This window comes from Ranitomeya variabilis, chromosome 4 (genome assembly GCF_051348905.1).
Source record: "Ranitomeya variabilis isolate aRanVar5 chromosome 4, aRanVar5.hap1, whole genome shotgun sequence".
NCBI classification, from domain to species: domain Eukaryota; kingdom Metazoa; phylum Chordata; class Amphibia; order Anura; family Dendrobatidae; genus Ranitomeya; species Ranitomeya variabilis.
Window position 1 is genome coordinate 652,291,424 of NC_135235.1, and position 19,015 is coordinate 652,310,438.

General features: G+C 46.6%; 2 protein-coding genes across 3 annotated transcripts in view; both read right to left on the reverse strand.

Moving 5' to 3' along the window:
• LOC143766193 (uncharacterized) overlaps window positions 1-19,015 on the reverse strand; it is a 65,740-nt gene that overhangs the window by 15,129 nt on the left and 31,596 nt on the right. The window contains exons 1-7 of one of the 2 annotated variants that reach the window (XM_077253671.1): window positions 15,036-15,155; window positions 14,855-14,952; window positions 14,274-14,423; window positions 13,965-14,144; window positions 13,759-13,882; window positions 13,578-13,675; window positions 13,292-13,382 (exon numbers count right to left, since the gene is read on the reverse strand). The exons of the other annotated variant lie outside the window; for it this stretch is intronic. Coding sequence (XP_077109786.1) covers window positions 13,292-13,382; window positions 13,578-13,675; window positions 13,759-13,882; window positions 13,965-14,144; window positions 14,274-14,423; window positions 14,855-14,952; window positions 15,036-15,069 — 775 coding nt within the window. The 5' untranslated portion in view covers window positions 15,070-15,155. Of the gene's footprint in view, window positions 1-13,291; window positions 13,383-13,577; window positions 13,676-13,758; window positions 13,883-13,964; window positions 14,145-14,273; window positions 14,424-14,854; window positions 14,953-15,035; window positions 15,156-19,015 lie in introns of those variants that run through there. 2 annotated transcript variants of the gene reach the window in all.
• Window positions 15,197-15,670, reverse strand: LOC143767047 (oocyte zinc finger protein XlCOF29-like). Its single transcript, XM_077255068.1, has 2 exons — window positions 15,551-15,670; window positions 15,197-15,421 (listed from the first exon to the last, which is right to left on the reverse strand). The coding sequence occupies exons 1-2, from the start codon at window positions 15,641-15,643 to the stop codon at window positions 15,197-15,199; spliced, it is 318 nt and encodes a 105-aa protein (XP_077111183.1). The 5' UTR covers window positions 15,644-15,670.

A 19,015-nucleotide genomic window follows, 5' to 3' on the forward strand; every position in this document is an offset into this window, starting at 1 on the left:
AAAACGTTCCTCTGTACATTTTCTCCATCCGCCGGAAAAATAATTTTTGACTGATCCAGCAAAAAATAAATGAAACGTGAGGCCATCAGGCGCAATCCGGCGCTAATACAACTCTATCAGAAAAAAAACGAATCTGGCGGAAAAAAATTGTTCTGTTTTTTTCAAAATTCGCTGGATGGTGCCTGACGGCAAAAAAACTGATGTGTGAAAGTAGCCTTAGGAAGCCTTTGCAGGTGTTTTTTGTTAATTATTCTAATTTACTGAGATAGTGACGCTTGGCTTTTTACTGGCTGTAAGCCATAATCATCAACATTAACAGAAATAAACACTTGAAATAGATCAATCTCTTTGTAATGACTCTATATAATATATGAGAGTTTCACTTTTGATATTGAAGAACTGAAAGAAATTAACTTTATTCGGACTCCCATGACAGCACCACGAGAGAGGGGATCCACCCTTCAGGAACAGGAAACCTACAGATACAAAAAGGGCAGCACCTCTCCCATGCATCAGTTGGTTTCCTGTTCCTGTAGGGACAGGATCCTACAGATGAATCCTAAGGATCCCAGGCCGGACGGCTGGGGGGGGTCTCCTACCTTGGTCGGTGCGGGAGTTCCTGGAGACGCCACGGTGGTCCTGGCTGGGCTGCAAGTTGGTGGCATTTTTCAGCAGGGAGCAGAGTCCGGAGGATTCCTGTCTCCATCAGCACCAGTAAGTATTCCCCATCCCCTTCCGGTCCGTGCGGTATGCGGTGCAGCAGGGTTGTGGAGTACCGGCATCAGGAGGTGGGTGCCGTCCGAAGCGCTGCTGGCAGCGTCCGGCATCCAGCGCCGCTCTCAGTGTGAGCTGGAGCGTTTCCGGGCCGCGGTGACGTCGGGGGGCGGAGCCTGTGAGCGCTTCCGGGTCGCTGTGCATGAGCAGTCGATCCAAGATGGCGGCGCCCACCAGATCCTGAACACCGGGTTCAACGCGGGCCTACTGACCTCCCAGCTGCATCCTGGATTGCGTGGACCAATGGAGACAGCACGAGGCAGTCTGCTGACCGGAATCAAGGGGGATTTTTAAGCAGGTGTCAGATTCAGAACCCTGCTTTGGCCTCATTTCATCATGGAGAGTGATGGTGATCGGCAGCCTCAGCTGCTGGATGAAGTGCGACAAAAGCCCAAGGAAAAGGAGCATGTCAGGAGTGACCAGTTCAGTCGTAAGAGCTCATCCAGGCAGGGATCGAGAGCATTGACTGGGAAAGAACCCCCCGCATTCCGGTACCTTTTTTCGGCGGGCACTGGTAAGTGATCTACGTGAATGTTCACTTAGTGACACAGGCCCCCTTATACTTTGTCATTTTAGGGGAAGAAAAGTATGGGCAAGACGAAACATAAGGAATGCGCCCTCTGTGGAGTTCCCTTACCAGATTCTTGTCCCAAAAAATGATGCACCCCCTGTATACAGCAGACGGTGAGGTCTACAGGAGGGGTGGGGGTGGAGTGACATTAGGTCAGATAGAAGATATCACCTTTATTGTCCTCCCCCAGGTAGAGGAAGAATCTTTGAATGCGGCTAACTTAAAGGAAATGATCCGTGTGGAAGTAAGGGAATCCCTGAGGTCCCTATCCCAGGCGGGAGGTTCAAAGTATAAGGCCCCCTTGAACTCTGGTTCTTTGGAAGAAGAAAGAGAAGAGGGTTCCTATGTTTCTGTTCCCTCTTCCTCTTCATCAGAAGAAGACTCTGGCCGATTCTGTCTGCTTCTGGACCTGGTAGACAAACTAGTAAAATCAGTCAGAGGTACAATGGGCATAGAAGAGCCTAAAGCGCAACCTTCCAAACAAGAGATGATGTTCAGCGGATTAGATCAAAGAAAACATAGGTCTTTTCCGTTGAACGACAAGATTCAGGAACTAATTCTCCGGGAGTGGAAAAAACCTGAAAAGAAAGGCTCTTTACCACCAGCATTGAAGCGCAGATACCCCTTTGACGATCCAGCTGTTACCTGGGACAAGGCCCCTAAATTAGATGCTGCAGTGGCGAAAGCATCAAAGAAAGCCTCACTACCATTTGAGTACATGGGGACCCTTAAGGATCCTCTTGGTAGGAAGGCAGACACCATCCTTAAGGGTCCCTGGGAAATGGCGGCCGGATCTCTGAGACCAGCAGTAGCTGCAACTTGTACGGCTAGATCATTAATGGTCTGGCTAGATCAGTTGGAGTCCCAGCTTAAAGAGGGCACTTCCAGAGATATAATTCTGAATGCTCTACCAGTAATTCACGAGGCCGCTGCCTTCCTGTCGGAAGCTTTAGCTGATTCGGTTAAAATAGCGGCCAGGGCAGTGGGACTCAACGCGGCTCGTAGAGCCTTATGGTTGAAGTGCTGGTCAGGAGACATTCAATCAAGATCGAAACTCTGCGCTATCAAAGGGGAATATCTCTTCGGCTCAACTTTGGATGAGTTGCTAGAAATAGCAGGGGATGACAAGAATAAATTCCCTAATTTATCATCAGCATCCTACCATCGTCCTTTCAACAGAAGGAGATTTAGTCGGGGAAAGAAGCGCGTATCATCACCCCCTAGAGACAATTTTAGATGGGAGGATAGACGCAGAAGAGGTACGGGCTATATGTTCCGTCGTTCCTCAAAAGAACGTAAGAAACCGGACCAATGACTAGCAATCCCGGTGGGAGGGAGATTGTCAGCTTTCTCTTCAGCATGGTCAGAAATCACGAATAGTGATTGGGTGCGAGGCATAATATCAGATGGACTGAAACTTGAGTTTAGTCACCTGCCTCGAGATAAGTTTAAATTATCTCCCTTGCGTTCTTCCCCCCTTGAACAAACAGCTTTGGAAGCAGAGGTCGTAAGCTTATGCCTTAAAAAAGTTCTGATTGAAGTTCCGGAATCAGAGAGAGAAAGAGGGTTCTACTCTCCTCTATTTCAAATTCAAAAACCAGACAAATCATTTAGAACCATTATAAACCTTAAGTCCCTTAATGAGTTTCTGGTTAATAAAACCTTTAAGATGGAATCAATCAGTTCAACAATAAAGATGCTGTTCAAACACTGTTTCATGGTAGTTGTAGATTTAAAAGATGCATACTATCATGTACCTATCCATGAAGACTTCCAAAGATTCCTAAGGGTAGCGGTTCTTATGGGAGGAATAGTTCGCCATTTTCAGTGCAGAGCTCTTCCCTTCGGTCTATGAGCAGCGCCTAGGGTGTTTACAAAAATAGTTGCTGAGGTCATGGCGCACTTACGAGAATCTAATATTCTTGTTATTCCTTATCTAGATGATTTCCTTATAGTGGGGAATCCAGCAGACCATTGCCTTTCACAAGTAAGAACAGCTACGACCAGACTAGAACACCTAGGCTGGATTATAAATTATGAGAAATCCCGGTTACAGCCCCTAAAAATTCAGAGATTCCTAGGGCTGCTATTAGATTCGGTGGCCCAACAATGTCGTCTTCCGCCAGATAAGTTATTGCATATGCAGCGCCCCAGAGTCCTGGTCGTTGCAGTACTGTGGCTCCGCCGCTAAGGGGGGCTATGGTACGTCTGATGGCACTGAAGGAGTTCATCTGACCAGGTATCACATACACCAATACATTTCACAGCCGGGCCTCCAGGGGGAGCTAAGGGTGCTATTTTTTAGGCCACTCCTCACCGTGTGGGTAAACTGGGGGTCAGGCAGGAAGTTAGGGAGAAAGCTGACTGGGTTGGAACCAGGCAACACCTTGTGGCAGAGGGTGTTGTGGGGGAAGATTCGGTAGGGTCCCTGTCAGGTTTGGGACCCTGACAGAGGCCTGGCAAACAGAGAGAACGTCACGGGACCGTGCCTGCTCAGCATAGCGGCGGTGCCCTAAGAAAGGACAAGAAGCGAGATATATTGTGCTGAGTGAGAAACGGGATCAAAGCAAGAAGGAGAATACCAGTAGGAGTCGTGCTGTAAGACCGAGGCAACATCCTACTGAGGCGCACAGCCGGCGGCCGGAACGCCGAGGAAGTATTTATATATCTAGCTCCAAGCAATACTTCAAACCAACGGCAGGACAGTCAGTCACAGGCGGGCTGTCTCACCTAAATCACCTACGCAGACATAGGGGGCAACCTGTGGAGAGGGGCGACCCTAGGGTCCCGGAAGAGCTCCGAGCCTACCCGTCATACGGGTGCGTCCCAACCGTAACATCAGGGAGGGACGGAGGATTAGCAGAACATCATCTAATCGAGTTGTGAGGGAACACGAGAAACAGACACAACAGTTGTGGGGACTATCCCGTAAGCACAGCAGGGGAGGACCACAACACATAGCGCTAGCAGGAAGGCACAGATTTCCACCTGCAAAGAGAACTCTGGAAGTGCCATTGGACCGGCCGGACTTACGCAGCCTGGTGAACCGTATTCCGGACTGAGGACCCAGAGGCCTTCAGTAAAGAGACTGCAACCTGGTGTCCTCGTTATTTACTGCACCGCACCACCACCACTATCCACATCTATTACTGTACGTCCCTCAGCAGGGTCACGGACCGGGTCTAGCCACCGTGACAACCCCAGAGCAGAGACTTGGAGGCCCGGTACCGGGTACCCCTCGGCCCTGCGGCAGTGGGGGCGCTACAACTTGGCGTCACGAACAGGATCTACTTAAGCCTGAAGATTCAGGTCATGTGTACCTTGGAACTGTGATTTACTGTGCTTGGACTGTACTTTATTGCAAAGACTGTGTATTGCCACTTGCCGCCATTACAGCGCTAAGGAGAGCGCAGGAGAAGAGGAAGGGCGTGGAGTGGGTGTAGACAAGCTGGAGAGCGCGAAAGACAATGGCCGCCCAGTCTAAATATTTCTGCCCCTTGAGGACGTGTCCGTCAGCAGCCGAGATCCGCCTACTGATCCTCAATGGGGGGCGGAGACAACGAAAGCGAAACCGCCCACGAAGGAGAGAGCGGGAAAAGGATCAGGAAGAAGAAGTCAGCGATATGGAGGACGCCATGGCCAGCCGCCCGGAGCCGGAGCGTGGGGTCGCAGCCGAGGACTCCCCCAGCTACCCGGAGGGGAACCACAACCAGGCCTCCACCGCTGATATTGACTTCCTGGAGTCCGGAGTTGCCTGTAATTCCCTGGTCCACCCTTCCTGCCAGTGGAGGTTGGCACCCTAGCTTGTACGCAAAATGGCGCCCCCACTCACCGACGGCTTATCCTAATAGATACCTACTCAGCCCTACTGTACAGCAGGACAGAAAGAAGGAGGCCGTGTCAACACATGTGCCGCTGGAAAATGAAGAAAGGAAGGAGGGTGGTGGATGATAGGGAATAAATATTAGATATCAAAGGCCACAGCAAATAAATTGTCATTGGTTTGCCCATGATAACAGAAAACTTAGATAGCCATAGTATAACCTCATCACAGAAACCTCAATGGAGATTTAAAATAGGGGTATGATATGCTGTGCCAGGCCTAGATTATCTGACCCTCAATAGGCCCTAGAGAATACTGTCCCTACCTGGCTGCGGAGGTTGGCACCCCTAAATAAGCACGCCAGTGGCGCCCCCGCTCTCGTCGGCTGCTCCTAAGTAGCCCTATCCCCTTACCCTATACCGTCTAACAATAGAGCCCGTGTGGGCTAATATGGACGTGGGAGGGGGAGGAGGGGGGGGGGGGAAGGACAGTGAAAGATATATAGCCAAGGTAGGTCAGGGGAGTAAATAACCCAGTTTCTGATGAGATTATTATCTCAGCTGAGGTGCCATATTACAGGTACTGTGTATACCACTTACAATTTATCAAGATAATATTATATATAGCAGGTTAATGCACATGTTACTGCGCAGGTACCCTCCAGCAGGCTACTTACAATCCCCAGAATAACAGTATATACAACAGACTAGTGAATATATAGCCAAAGAAAATCAGGTGAGTAAATAACCCAGTTTCTGATGAGATTATTATCTCAGCTGAGGTACCGCATTACAAATGCTGTGCATACCACTTTCAGTTTGTCAAGATAATATTTTACAGTAGGTTACTGCACAGGTGCCATCCAGCAAACTGCTTACAATCACCAGAACAACAGTATATAAACAAGGTTATTGTCCAGTTGCCTTCTAGTTGTATATTAATAAAGCATCCACATGTTTTTTATATCTCACTAGGGTCCGTAATACAGGGATGATGTCCTAGAAAGTATGGGATGTTGTGGAGTGCAATGAAAACAACCGTACTCATATACTTCAAATACATCAGAGTACCTCCCCTATTGCACACTACCCGGCATGTAAACAAAACCCCAAATAGACCAAATTCTCTTATCTGGTATTCATGTGATCCTCTTCTAACGCCTCAACGCGTTTCCCTGCCATGATATCAGTTCATCAGGAGGCTAATGGAAAGACCGTTGTCCACAGATATAGCATACGGCCATCGTGAAATGCTGCTTGTAGGTGTGCAGTGCCGCCCAAAGACGGGGATTTTAAGATTGCCGGAACTCTCATATGGCCCGCCCCCCGTGTTTGTCCTGCTGTACAGTAGGGCTGAGTAGGTATCTATTAGGATAAGCCGTCGGTGAGTGGGGGCGCCATTTTGCGTACAAGCTAGGGTGCCAACCTCCACTGGCAGGAAGGGTGGACCAGGGAATTACAGGGAAATTTAGTTGCCCATTTTTTGGTTTAGAGTAGGTTTGCGGGTTTTTTGTCTATTATTTTTAACCATTTCTCAAATAAAGTATTTTTAGGTATTAGTCATTTTGTGAATTAAAGTGTTTGAATACTATACCAATTTATCAATATTTAATTTAATCCTGGAGTCCGGAGTTGATGAGCTCGGCGACCAACTCCGGCAGACGCAGCTGAGCACTGAGGCCGGGTGGACGAAGACCATCATCGGGAGCCTCACCAGACATCTGTCGGCAGCCTCGTCTGGTCCGGAGCAAGAAAGAAGTCCCAGCGCTCCGAAGCTGGAAAGCAAGGCCCTGCCGGAAAGCGGTATGCTGCATGCAGAGATGACAACGCCGCAGCACAAGGCCCCGCAATCAGCGTTCCAGACCCCAGCGGAGACGGAGCAGACCGGCACCGGAGGGACCGCATCTGAAGCAGGTATGAAAGACGACCCTGCCCTGACGCCCGACACCACTGCAGTGACTGCTAGTGCCACAGCTGCTGACTCCGTTCCAGTGACTGATCTTGCAGCAGCCGCTACCTCCGCTGCAGCAAATGCCCATATTCAAGCTACGCAGACCTCCATCGCTGCGCATGATTTAACCGTACATGAGAGACGGATTAACGGCGTTTGTCCAGCACTGGGTATGACCCTGGACCTCACTTTTCCCAGGCCAAGAAGGGTTAAGTGCCAGGTGCAGCCCTGGAAGCCGTCCAACTAAACCTCAGAAACCTGAACATGTAAATAGTTCATTTAACTGTTTGTTTTCCTGGTTTTGCTGCTAAAACCCATTCAGGGTTAACTCTTAAAGGGATCCCTTTGTTGACCCGGGATCCCTATTACCTTTTTGTTTGTTTTCTACGTTTTGCACAAGTTATCAAAGAACTGCTGAATCATGAACAATGCATGATACAAACTCCTTGTATATAGTTTGCACCTTCTTAAAGGTGCTTTCTACTGGTTTTACATAAGAAAAAGGACTCTTTGCGAAGAAACTGTTCCTGGAAACAGTACAGGAGTCCTTGCTGTATACGGACTTGCAGCTTGAAAAGTTGCACTACCTCATAGAGACTTGGTCCCCTCTTAAAGGGGATGTTCGCATCCTGCACTTATGAACAGTGTTGCCTTAAGATGGTTGAATGGCAATAATGTCTTGAAAAAGAAAAAGTAATGATGTTGATATGTGAAAGTTAAATGTAACTAACTAGTTGATTGTAAGAAATATTTGATAATGTGTCAGAGAAGGAGGACAGAAAGTGAACCCGTGGGGGTTAGTGGTGAGTCCTCTTAGGAGCCGTATAGAGATGGCTCAGTGATCTCGAACTGAAAGAAAAATATGTTCTATACTGTGTATAGTAGTGGACGGACAGTAGGCTCGGGCGGAAAGGAGCGGCCCTGTAACAGAAAGGAGAGGCAGTAGGTCTGGAGCCGTTAGGACAGGCGGTCCTGCAGACGTAAAGTAGGAGAATGAAGCACAGTTGCTTAAGCCTTATAATGTGTTATAAGAAGGTCTTTAGTGGATTCAGAGTGTACATCCTTAAAGGCAATGTTGGATTAATGTTTAAAAATTTTGCACTTAGTAGAATACCCGGTTGGGTAAGAAGAGTTATTTATAGTAAAGTTATTTAAAAGTATTTAACCATGTTTGTAACGTTCAAGTGTCCTCACCTCCCATAAAGAGAAGCTCTGTTCAAATATGCTTATTGTTATTGCACTCACAAAAATTGTATGTCTTTTGGCTGACATGTATTGTTGTTTTCTTCCCAGTCCCGGAGTACTGGATTTAACCGGGGGGGGAGTGCAGCGCCCCAGAGTCCTGGTCGTTGCAGTACTGCGGCTCCGCCGCTAAGGGGGGCTATGGTACGTCTGATGGCACTGAAGGAGTTTATCTGACCAGGTATCACATACACCAATACATTTCACAGCCGGGCCTCCAGGGGGAGCTAAGGGTGCTATTTATTAGGCCACTCCTCACCGTGTGGGTAAACTGGGGGTCAGGCAGGAAGTTAGGGAGAAAGCTGACTGGGTTGGAACCAGGCAACACCTTGTGGCAGAGGGTGTTGTGGGGGAAGATTCGGTAGGGTCCCTGTCAGGTTTGGGACCCTGACAGAGGCCTGGCAAACAGAGAGAACGTCACGGGACCGTGCCTGCTCAGCATAGCGGCGGTGCCCTAAGAAAGGACAAGAAGCGAGATATATTGTGCTGAGTGAGAAACGGGATCAAAGCAAGAAGGAGAATACCAGTAGGAGTCGTGCTGTAAGACCGAGGCAACATCCTACTGAGGCGCACAGCCGGAACGCCGAGGAAGTATTTATATATCTAGCTCCAAGCAATACTTCAAACCAACGGCAGGACAGTCAGTCACAGGCGGGCTGTCTCACCTAAATCACCTACGCAGACATAGGGGGCAACCTGTGGAGAGGGGCGACTCTAGGGTCCCGGAAGAGCTCCGAGCCTACCCGTCATACGGGTGCGTCCCAACCGTAACATCAGGGAGGGACGGAGGATTAGCAGAACATCATCTAATCGAGTTGTGAGGGAACACGAGAAACAGACACAACAGTTGTGGGGACTATCCCGTAAGCACAGCAGGGGAGGACCACAACACATAGCGCTAGCAGGAAGGCACAGATTTCCACCTGCAAAGAGAACTCTGGAGGTGCCATTGGACCGGCCGGACTTGCGCAGCCTGGTGAACCGTATTCCGGACTGAGGACCCAGAGGCCTTCAGTAAAGAGGTAAAGAGACTGCAACCTGGTGTCCTCGTTATTTACTGCACCGCACCACCACCACTATCCACATCTATTACTGTACGCCCCTCAGCAGGGTCACGGACCGGGTCTAGCCACCGTGACAACCCCAGAGCAGAGACTTGGAGGCCCGGTACCGGGTACCCCTCGGCCCTGCGGCAGTGGGGGCGCTACACATATTCAACAACAGGTGTCAAAGGCGATTGATAAACCCTCCATGACCCTTAGACAAGCTATGTTGCTGTTAGGATCTCTGACTTCATGTATTCCTGCTGTCCGTTGGGCTCAATTTCACACCAGACCTTTAAAGTCAGAGGTACTGGTTAATGACATGGCCTTACAAGGGTCCTTGCAGGGTCAGCTGATATTAAGTCCAGCAACCCTTACATCTCTTAGATGGTGGCTAAATGAGGACAAATTATCGGCAGGTGTTCCCTGGGTGACACATGTGACTCGGGTAATAACCACAGACGCTAGCCCCTCGGGGTGGGGGGCACACATGAGTGACATTGTAGTTCAGGGTCTATGGGACTCCCAAACATCAGTTTCTTCTAATCAAAGACAGTTAATGGCTATTGAACTTTCAGTTAAGAAACTCCTCGTATATCTACAGGGACAGGGTCACCATGTCAAGATCCTCTCGGACAACCAGGGGGCGGTGGCCTACGTAAATCACCAAGGTGGAACACATTCCGAATCTCTGATGCAAGTGGCGGATTGCCTATTATAAACAGCAGAAAGACATTTTCTATCTTTAACTGCGCTGCATATCAGAGGGAAGGAAAACGTAAAGGCAGACTTTCTAAGCCGCAATACCTTAAGACAAGGGGAATGGTCTCTGAACAGAGACATCTTCGATCACAAGTGGGGTCAACCAGAGGTGGACCTCTTTGCCACCAGGGACAACAGAAAAACAAGAACATTATGTTCCCTAAATCCAAGGGAGAATCCTCTGGCAGTGGACGCCTTCCTGATAAAATGGGATTTTCTGTTGGCTTATGCGTTCCCCCATTGGCCCTGTTGCCCCTAGTGGTCAGAAAGATCAGAGAGAATCAGGCAAGAGTCATACTGATTGCCCCATTCTGGCCCAGAAGGGCCTGGTTCGCTTGGCCCAGGACCATGTCGGTAGACGACCCTTGGGTGCTTACAGACATTCCGGACTTACTCTACCAGGGTCCGATCAGCCATCCACAAGTGAAGGGACTCCATTTAACGGCATGGAGTTTGAGAGGTCATTGCTAAAAGACAGAGGTTTTTCCTCTTACCCTTCTGAAGAGTAGAAAACAAATAACAACAAAGATCTACTCTAGAACCTGGAAAAAGTTCCTGGCCTCTTCAGATTTTAATATTGATGAAGGGATACCCATAAATCAGATCTTAGAATTTCTGCAGAAGGGTTTGGAGCTAAATCTATCCACAAGTACGCTACAAGTACAAGTCTCAGCCCTAGGGGCCCTGTTTTCTTGTAACACTGCTAATAACTATTGGGTTTCAAAGTTTATTAAAGCAACTACAGTAGTAGACCTAGACCCATACACAAGAAAAGGTTGGTACCTTGGGATCTCAACCTAGTCCTTTTGAGCCTTGACTAAGGAACTGTTTGAACCCTTACATTCAGCCTCAATTAAGATGTTATCCCTTAAAACAGCTTTTCTGGTAGCAATAACATCTGCTCGTAGGGTAGGAGACATCCAGGCGCTTTCCAGACTTTCCCCTTATACAGAGTTTTTACAAGATAGAGTAGTCCTCAAGCCAGACTCGGCTTATTTGCCAAAAGTAGCATCACATTTTCACAGATCACAGGAGATAGTTCTACTATTATTTCTCCTTAATCCTTCTAACTCTAAGGAAGAGATGCTCCATACATTGGATGTTAGAAGATGCATGTTAGAATACATCTCAGTCACTGATGCTTGGAAGAAAGATAATGCATTATTTTTGTCCTTCCAAGGTCCTAGAAAAGGGCTTAGAGTATCGAAATACAAACTAGCAAAGTGGATTAGGCAGGATATCTCTCTGGCTTATACTGCAGGAGGGGGTACGGCTCCGCAGAATCTGAGGGTGCATTCTACCCGGGCCATGGCATTATCCTGGGCGGAAAGATCTGGAGTGTCAATCGACCAGATATGTAAGGCAGCCACGTGGTCATCCCCTTCCACCTTTTTTAAGCACTATCGGTTGGACTTGGGGTGCTCCTCTGATCTCACCTTCAGGTTAAGGGTGCTACAAGCTATAGTCCCTCCCTAATGTAGCTTACATCTCTGTAAATCTCTCTTGGTGCTGTCATGGGAGTCCGAATAAAGCATTAAGCTACTTACCGGTAGCGGCATTTTTCGGAGGCCCATGACAGCACCCTTAGTTCCCTCCCTTTTCATGTGGGGGTTGCACTTTCTAAAGAATGTATATATATATATATATATATATATATAATGAGATATATAGATCTCACGTGTGGTATCTAGTTACAATGCAACAGGATATTTTTGTATATAACTGTATATAATGTATATATTGCGTGCCACTAACCGCGGTAGTCCTCTCAGGCTCTGAAATACAACTAATGCATGGGAGAGGTACCGCCCTTTTTGTATCTGTAGGTTTCCTGTTCCTGAAGGGTGGATCCCCTCTCTCGTGGTGCTGTCATGGGCCTCCGAAAAATGCCACTACTGGTAAGTAGCTTAATGCTTTCTGAGGATGTTCTAATTTTGTAAGAAGTACTTGTATGTAGTGGGAGGCTTTGGTTATAATTGTTTTCAATCTTGGAGCTATATGGTGTTTAATAAAATGTAATTGCTTTTGTACTCTTAGGCGTGCACCTTTTTCTGTATTGCATTTTTCTCTTGACAGTATTGAAAGGGGTAACAAGACTCCATGAGGAGGAAAAACGGAAAAGAAACTTTCTAAGACAGGAGACAAAATGAGTACTAGATCTCGAGGCTCGAAGAGACGGATCTCATGTAAATCTGTCAACATCTTATAATAATAAAAAGAGAGAAATATACAGTATATATCTCTTTTCTATGTTGCTAAGGTCTATTTTCTAGTGTTGGATTAAGTGATTATTCCTGTACCATGTAATCACCAGTGTTTAATACTCTGATAATGCGTACTGTTTCTCAAGCTACGAATAAGGACTGTGAACAAGCATGAAACGAGTCGGTGGGGATGTGGCCATAAGTGTATGTGTTTTTTGTTAGCACATGCCTGCAATGAAGAATAGTTTAAACCAGGGAATGAAAGTGATGTTTTAACCTTTCTATGTGGTGCTGGATTATAGCTGTACTTGTCCTGGTTCTACATATCCTCTGAATCCTTATATTGAGATCATAGATGTCCATCATATAAGGGGTTACTTACCTCTTCTGCTCAGCCACTGCATCAAGTCCATGGTGGGGCTGATACACAACACAAGCCCTATACGCATTGATGCCAAGTCCAAGGCCCTCAAAGGTTTATATCTCATGAGATGTAATTATTATTAATAATCCCCTTCCGCTGATGGCCAGGTGCCCCATGCCTCCTCTTTCGGATAAACTTGTGACCAATTTAGCCAATCAATATCCGCAGCCGAGACTAATTCTTTCCTGCTGGGGATGGAGTTAGGCCGGAGCAATCACATGACCAAACAGTCATAGCAGATTGTACAGAGATCGGCCGTATGTTTTTCTTGGTGGTAAAACTGTATTACTTTAGTTTTGGCCTGTGAAATGTTGTAGCTAAAATGGTTTAATAGAAAAAGATACTAAAGAGGGTGTACTTTTGTTTAAGCACTAAATCCTTCAGTCAGTAAAAATTCACATCAACAATTTTTGAGAGAACAAGCTCTAAAAAATGAAAAACAGAATTCTACAGGAAGGATAATCTGTGACTTCTCTGCATTTAGTGGTTACTACTCACCTGAGCAATTATCTGTTGGAATCTCCTCTTTCCACCGCTCATTACTCCTCACATATGTCTCTGTAGTATTAATATGGGTCAGATCTTTACCCTGAAACAAATATTGTACAAGTCACAGACAGATGAAGAAGTCACATCTATGATCAGCTCTAATCCTGCCATCTCCACCGTTCTCATTACACAAGTATAAAACATATAATACTGGTGGATAAAACAAGACTGAGCACAAGATCTTCACAGCCGTCTACACATCATAGGGGAGATCTCATGACATCTCTCCATCTACCTGATGATCTTCAGGAACACTGGAATCTTTTTCTTTACAGTCCTGTGGTATGAGAGGATGGGGACATCTCTCTGGTGTTGTCCTCCTACTGCATGCAACTGGAGGAAACACATACAGGGACTGAAATAATTCTTTACATACAGATAATTATAGGCCGTGTGTATTAAGTTCTGTCCATTACCTGGTGATGTGAGGGGCTGGGAACCCTCCATCATTATGTCCTTGTACAGATCTTTGTGTCCTTCTAAATACTCCCACTCCTCCATGGAGCAATAGATGGCAACATCCTGACACCTTATAGGAACCTGACACATACAATGATACCGTCATCCCCTGATCCCTTCATAGCGTTACTATGTAATTTCCCAGCATTCCCAGCAGTGTCACCTCTCCAGTCAGCAGCTCAATCATATTGTAAGTGAGTTCTAGGATCTTCTGGTCATTGAATCCCGCATGTTTCAGGGGGTAAGGTAGAGGCCCCGTGATTGGCCTGAGGGGTCTTCCCCATCCCTCAGACACAGGGGCCTGACAGCGCTCACAAGAGGCCTTCTTCACTACTGTGTAATCCTGGTTTTGGAGAGACACATTAATAAATCTCACTACAGACATTTCCAGAGTCCTCACCTCTCCAGTTCTGTCCATCTGTTATTCTTGGAGATAATTATTATGTAATATGACATCATCAGAATCTCTCACCTCTCCAGTAAGCCGGAAGAGGATCTCTAGGGTGAGGTGTAATACACTTTCCGCCATCTTGTCACTGCTCCTATCCATCCTTGACGGGCCAATCAGGAAAATTCTCTTATATAGAAGACCTCCACTGGGAGGATCAGATATTTTAGGGACCTGAATGGGAAGATCAACCGATGTAACATCATGAAAAAATCTATTCATTATGTTAAAGGGAACCTGTCACCCCCAAAATCGACGGTGAGCTAAGCCCACCGGCATTAGGGGCTTATCTACAGCATTCTCTAATGTACGGCCTGCCCCGGAGCGTGAAGACAAGAAGAGGATGTCATCTGATGAAGATAGGAGGCGCCGGACTGCGACACCCATCGGACCGGACCGGGACCAGGTCTGCCCCTGGGTGAGTATAATATAACCTCTTTTTCTCATCTTTTAGGATACACCGGGGGCTTATCTACAGCATTACAGAATGCTGTAGATAAGCCCCTGATGCTGGTGGGCTTAGCTCACCCTCGATTTTGGGGATGACAAGTTCCCTTTAAGAAGAAATCTTCTCCACATCACATCTTCATGGGGGCAGCATCTACCTGATGATTCAGAGGACCATTGTGATTTTCTTTTTTACAGTCCTGAAGAAGAGGAGGATGGGGACATCTCTCTGGTGTTGTCCTTTTACTGGATACAACTGAAGGAAACACATACAGGGACTGAATTCATTCTTTACATACAGATAATTATAGGCCGTGTGTATTTAGTCCTGACTATTACCTGGTGATGTGAGGGGCTGGGGAACCTCCATCATGACGTCCTTGTACAGATCTTTGTGTCCTTCTAAATACTCCCACTCCTCCAGGGAGAAATAGATGGCGACATCCTGACACCTTATAGGGACCTGATACATAAAATGATACCGTCATACCCCGATCCCTTCATAGCGTTACTATATAATATCCCAGCATTCCCAGCAGTGTCACCTCTCCAGTCAGCAGCTCAATCATCTTGTAGAGGAGTTCTAGGATCTTCTGGTCATTGATGTTCTCATGTATCAGGGGGTGAGGTGATGGCCCAGTGATTGGGCTCAGGGGTCTTCCCCATCCCTCAGACACAGGGGCCTGACAGCGCTCACTAGAGGTCTTCTTCACTACTGTGTAATCCTGGTTATGGAGAGACACAGTAATAAATCTCCCTACAGACATTTCCAGAGTCCCCACCTCTCCAGTTCTGTCCATCTGTTATTCCCATAGATAAGAATGATGGAATGTGACATCATCAGAATCTCTCACCTCTCCAGTAAGCCGGAAGAGGATCTCTAGGGTGAGGTGTAATATCCTCTCCACCATCTTTTTCCTGTCCTTATCCATCCTTGATGAGTCCATCAGTAAATACTGTATATCTTATATAAAATATCTCCACTGAGAGGATCCGATATTGTAGGAATCTGAATGGGGAGAAGATGAGCCGATATAAAATCATAAAGAATCTATTACATAGGTCATGAAGAAATCTTCTCCATGTCTCATCTTCATGGTAGCAGTATGTCGGGCAGATGATCTCCTTAAAACATCATGTAAGAGAACAGTTACATTTCAGACATACTGGCATCCAATATTGTCATAAAGATGGAGCGCGGCCTGAACGCGATGTGTTTTGTGTCCTTTCCCCAGAATCTGCCAACAACACGGATAATGGTGCAGATTACTAATACAGGAGACGTTCTGGTCACAGGGACTCTGGATATACAAAGTGCAATGACACTGGGAGGGTCCCAGGGAGCGGCCATGAGGGGGATTTACAGGAATCATTCATTATAACTGCCGCAATTATAAATGTCGCCTGAAGAAGCCGCGATAGAAACAAGTCCGGTATATAGAACCACAGAGAGGCTTCTACAGGGGACGTGTGCGCTTCTCTCTATTCATCGTCTATGGGACGGAGGAGAAACGAGCGCGGCTCTAACTGGTGACAATGCAGGAAGACGATGAGAGAATCGCTGACGTCTTCTACCCTCAACGTGACAGGTTCCCTTATATGAAGCCCAGAATGACAAATACAAATGTTCTAGCGCCAGTAATGGGGAATCTGCAGCACCTACCTCCACCTGCAGAGCCGCACACCACATATATGGCTGTTCTGTGCGCACAGGACCTGGGATGAGGTCACAGGAGGGGAGGAGTCAGGGGTCACATGATCAGGGGCCTCAGTGTATGTGTAAATCATCATCATGCACTGAGGTGTTGATCCAGATACAGCAGAGTCACGAAAGGGAAAAGAACCAAGTTCACACAGTCCACTTTCTGTAATTATTTCACTTAGAGATGAAATTATTCCTACTCGGCTTTGATAACTGCACCAAGAGAACACATCAAACAAATATTTCGCCGGAAGGCTACAGTTGTGGCCAAAAGTATTGACACCCCTGCAATTCTGTCAGATAATACTCAGTTTCTTCCTGAAAATGATTGCAAACACAAATTCTTTGGTATTATTATCTTCATTTAATTTGTCTTAAATGAAAAAACACAAAAGAGAATGAAGCAAAAAGCAAAACATTGATCATTTCACACAAAACTCCAAAAATGGGCCAGACAAAAGTATTGGCACCCTCAGCCTGATACTTGGTTGCACAACCTTTAGCCAAAATAACTGCGACTAACCGCTTCTGGTAACCATCAATAAGTTTCTTACAATGCTCTGCTGGAATTTTAGACTATTCTTCTTTGGCAAACTGCTCCAGGTCCCTGATATTTGAAGGGTGCCTTCTCCAAACTGCCATTTTTAGATCTCTCCACAGGTGTTCTATGGGATTCAGGTCTGGACTCATTGCTGGCCACCTTAGAAGTCTCCAGTGCTTTCTCTCAAACCATTTTCTAGTGCTTTTTGAAGTGTGTTTTGGGTCATTGTCCTGCTGGAAGACCCAAGACCTCTGAGGGAGACCCAGCTTTCTCACACTGGGCCCTACATTATGCTGCAAAATTTGTTGGTAGTCTTCAGACTTCATAATGCCATGCACACGGTCAAGCAGTCCAGTGCCAGAGGCAGCAAAGCAACCCCAAAACATCAGGGAACCTCCGCCATGTTTGACTGTAGGGACCGTGTTCTTTTCTTTGAATGCCTCTTTTTTTCTTCTGTAAACTCTATGTTGATGCCTTTGCCCAAAAAGCTCTACTTTTGTCTCATCTGACCAGAGAACATTCTTCCAAAACGTTTTAGGCTTTTTCAGGTAAGTTTTGGCAAACTCCAGCCTGGCTTTTTTATGTCTCGGGGTAAGAAGTGGGGTCTTCCTGGGTCTCCTACCATACAGTCCCTTTTCATTCAGACACCGACGGATAGTAAGGGTTGACACTGTTGTACCCTTGGACTGCAGGGCAGCTTGAAGTTGTTTGGATGTTAGTCGAGGTTCTTTATCCAACATCCGCACAATCTTGCGTTGAAATCTCTTGTCAATTTTTCTTTTCCATCCACATCTAGGGAGGTTAGCCACAGTGCCATGGGCTTTAAACTTGTTGATGACACTGTGCACGGTAGACACAGGAACATTCAGGTCTCTAGAGATGGACTTGTAGCCTTGAGATTGCTCATGCTTCCTCACAATTTGGTTTCTCAAGTCCTCAGACAGTTCTTTGGTCTTCTTTCTTTTCTCAATGCTTAATGTGGTACACACAAGGACACAGGACAGAGATTGAGTCAACTTTAATCCATGTCAACTGGCTGCAAGTGTGATTTCGTTATTGCCAACACCTGTTAGGTGCCACAGGTAAGTTACAGGTGCTGTTAATTACACAAATTAGAGAAGCATCACATGATTTTTCGAACAGTGCCAATACTTTTGTCCACCCCCTTTTTTTATGTTTGGTGTGGAATTATATCCAATTTGGCTTTAGAACAATTCTGTTTGTGTTTTTTTCATTTAAGACAAATTAAATGAAGATAATAATACCAAAGAATTTGTGTTTGCAATCATTTTCAGGAAGAAACTGAGTATTATCTGACAGAATTGCAGGGGTGTCAATACTTTTGGCCATGACTGTATATCCTCTATGCTGAACAGCTCGGCACCAAAGAGAACTGTTTCTGTTACATTCTCTACATAAATGTATCTGTTGGCGTGCCCGTCTGAACCGACCGCCATTACCTTATTACACCCTGAGAGAAGCTGATTTCATTAAATGAGTGCACAGCACTCAGTTTTTCAACGCATCCGCTGCCCCATTGTGATGTCCGGGGAGGTGGGGGTGGAGTCCCGGCTGCGCATGCGCGATTGGAAATGGGGGACGCGACGCACAAAAAAACGTTACATGTAAGGTTTTTTTGTGCCGACGGATGCAACGTGTGGCAATGCGTCACTAAGGCTGGTTTCACACTTGCGTTTTGATCTGCAGCGTTTTTACCAAAAAAAAAGCATGTGTTTTTTTCCCCATGTTTAACATTAAAAACGCATGCGTTTTTTTGTGCATGCGTTTTGCCGCGTTTGTCAACACATGCGTTTTTTCTCCCCCTGGGAGAACCCCATACCCCCTGGGTATGACTCGAGTATAAGCCGAGATATAGCTGAACAAACTCTCATCTGATCTAATCTGAGGGAGCGATCATATAGCTGAATAGGTAGCACCTAGAAGCTTCTTTTGGGATCAGAGAAGGCTGCCGCATGCCATAAGCTAAGCATTAGGTACAGGGAGGGTGCTAAGGAAGTCTGGCTAGGCTAGCCTGGTCAGTGGATGCTGACGCAGATCAGGTGCCATGACTCTGCT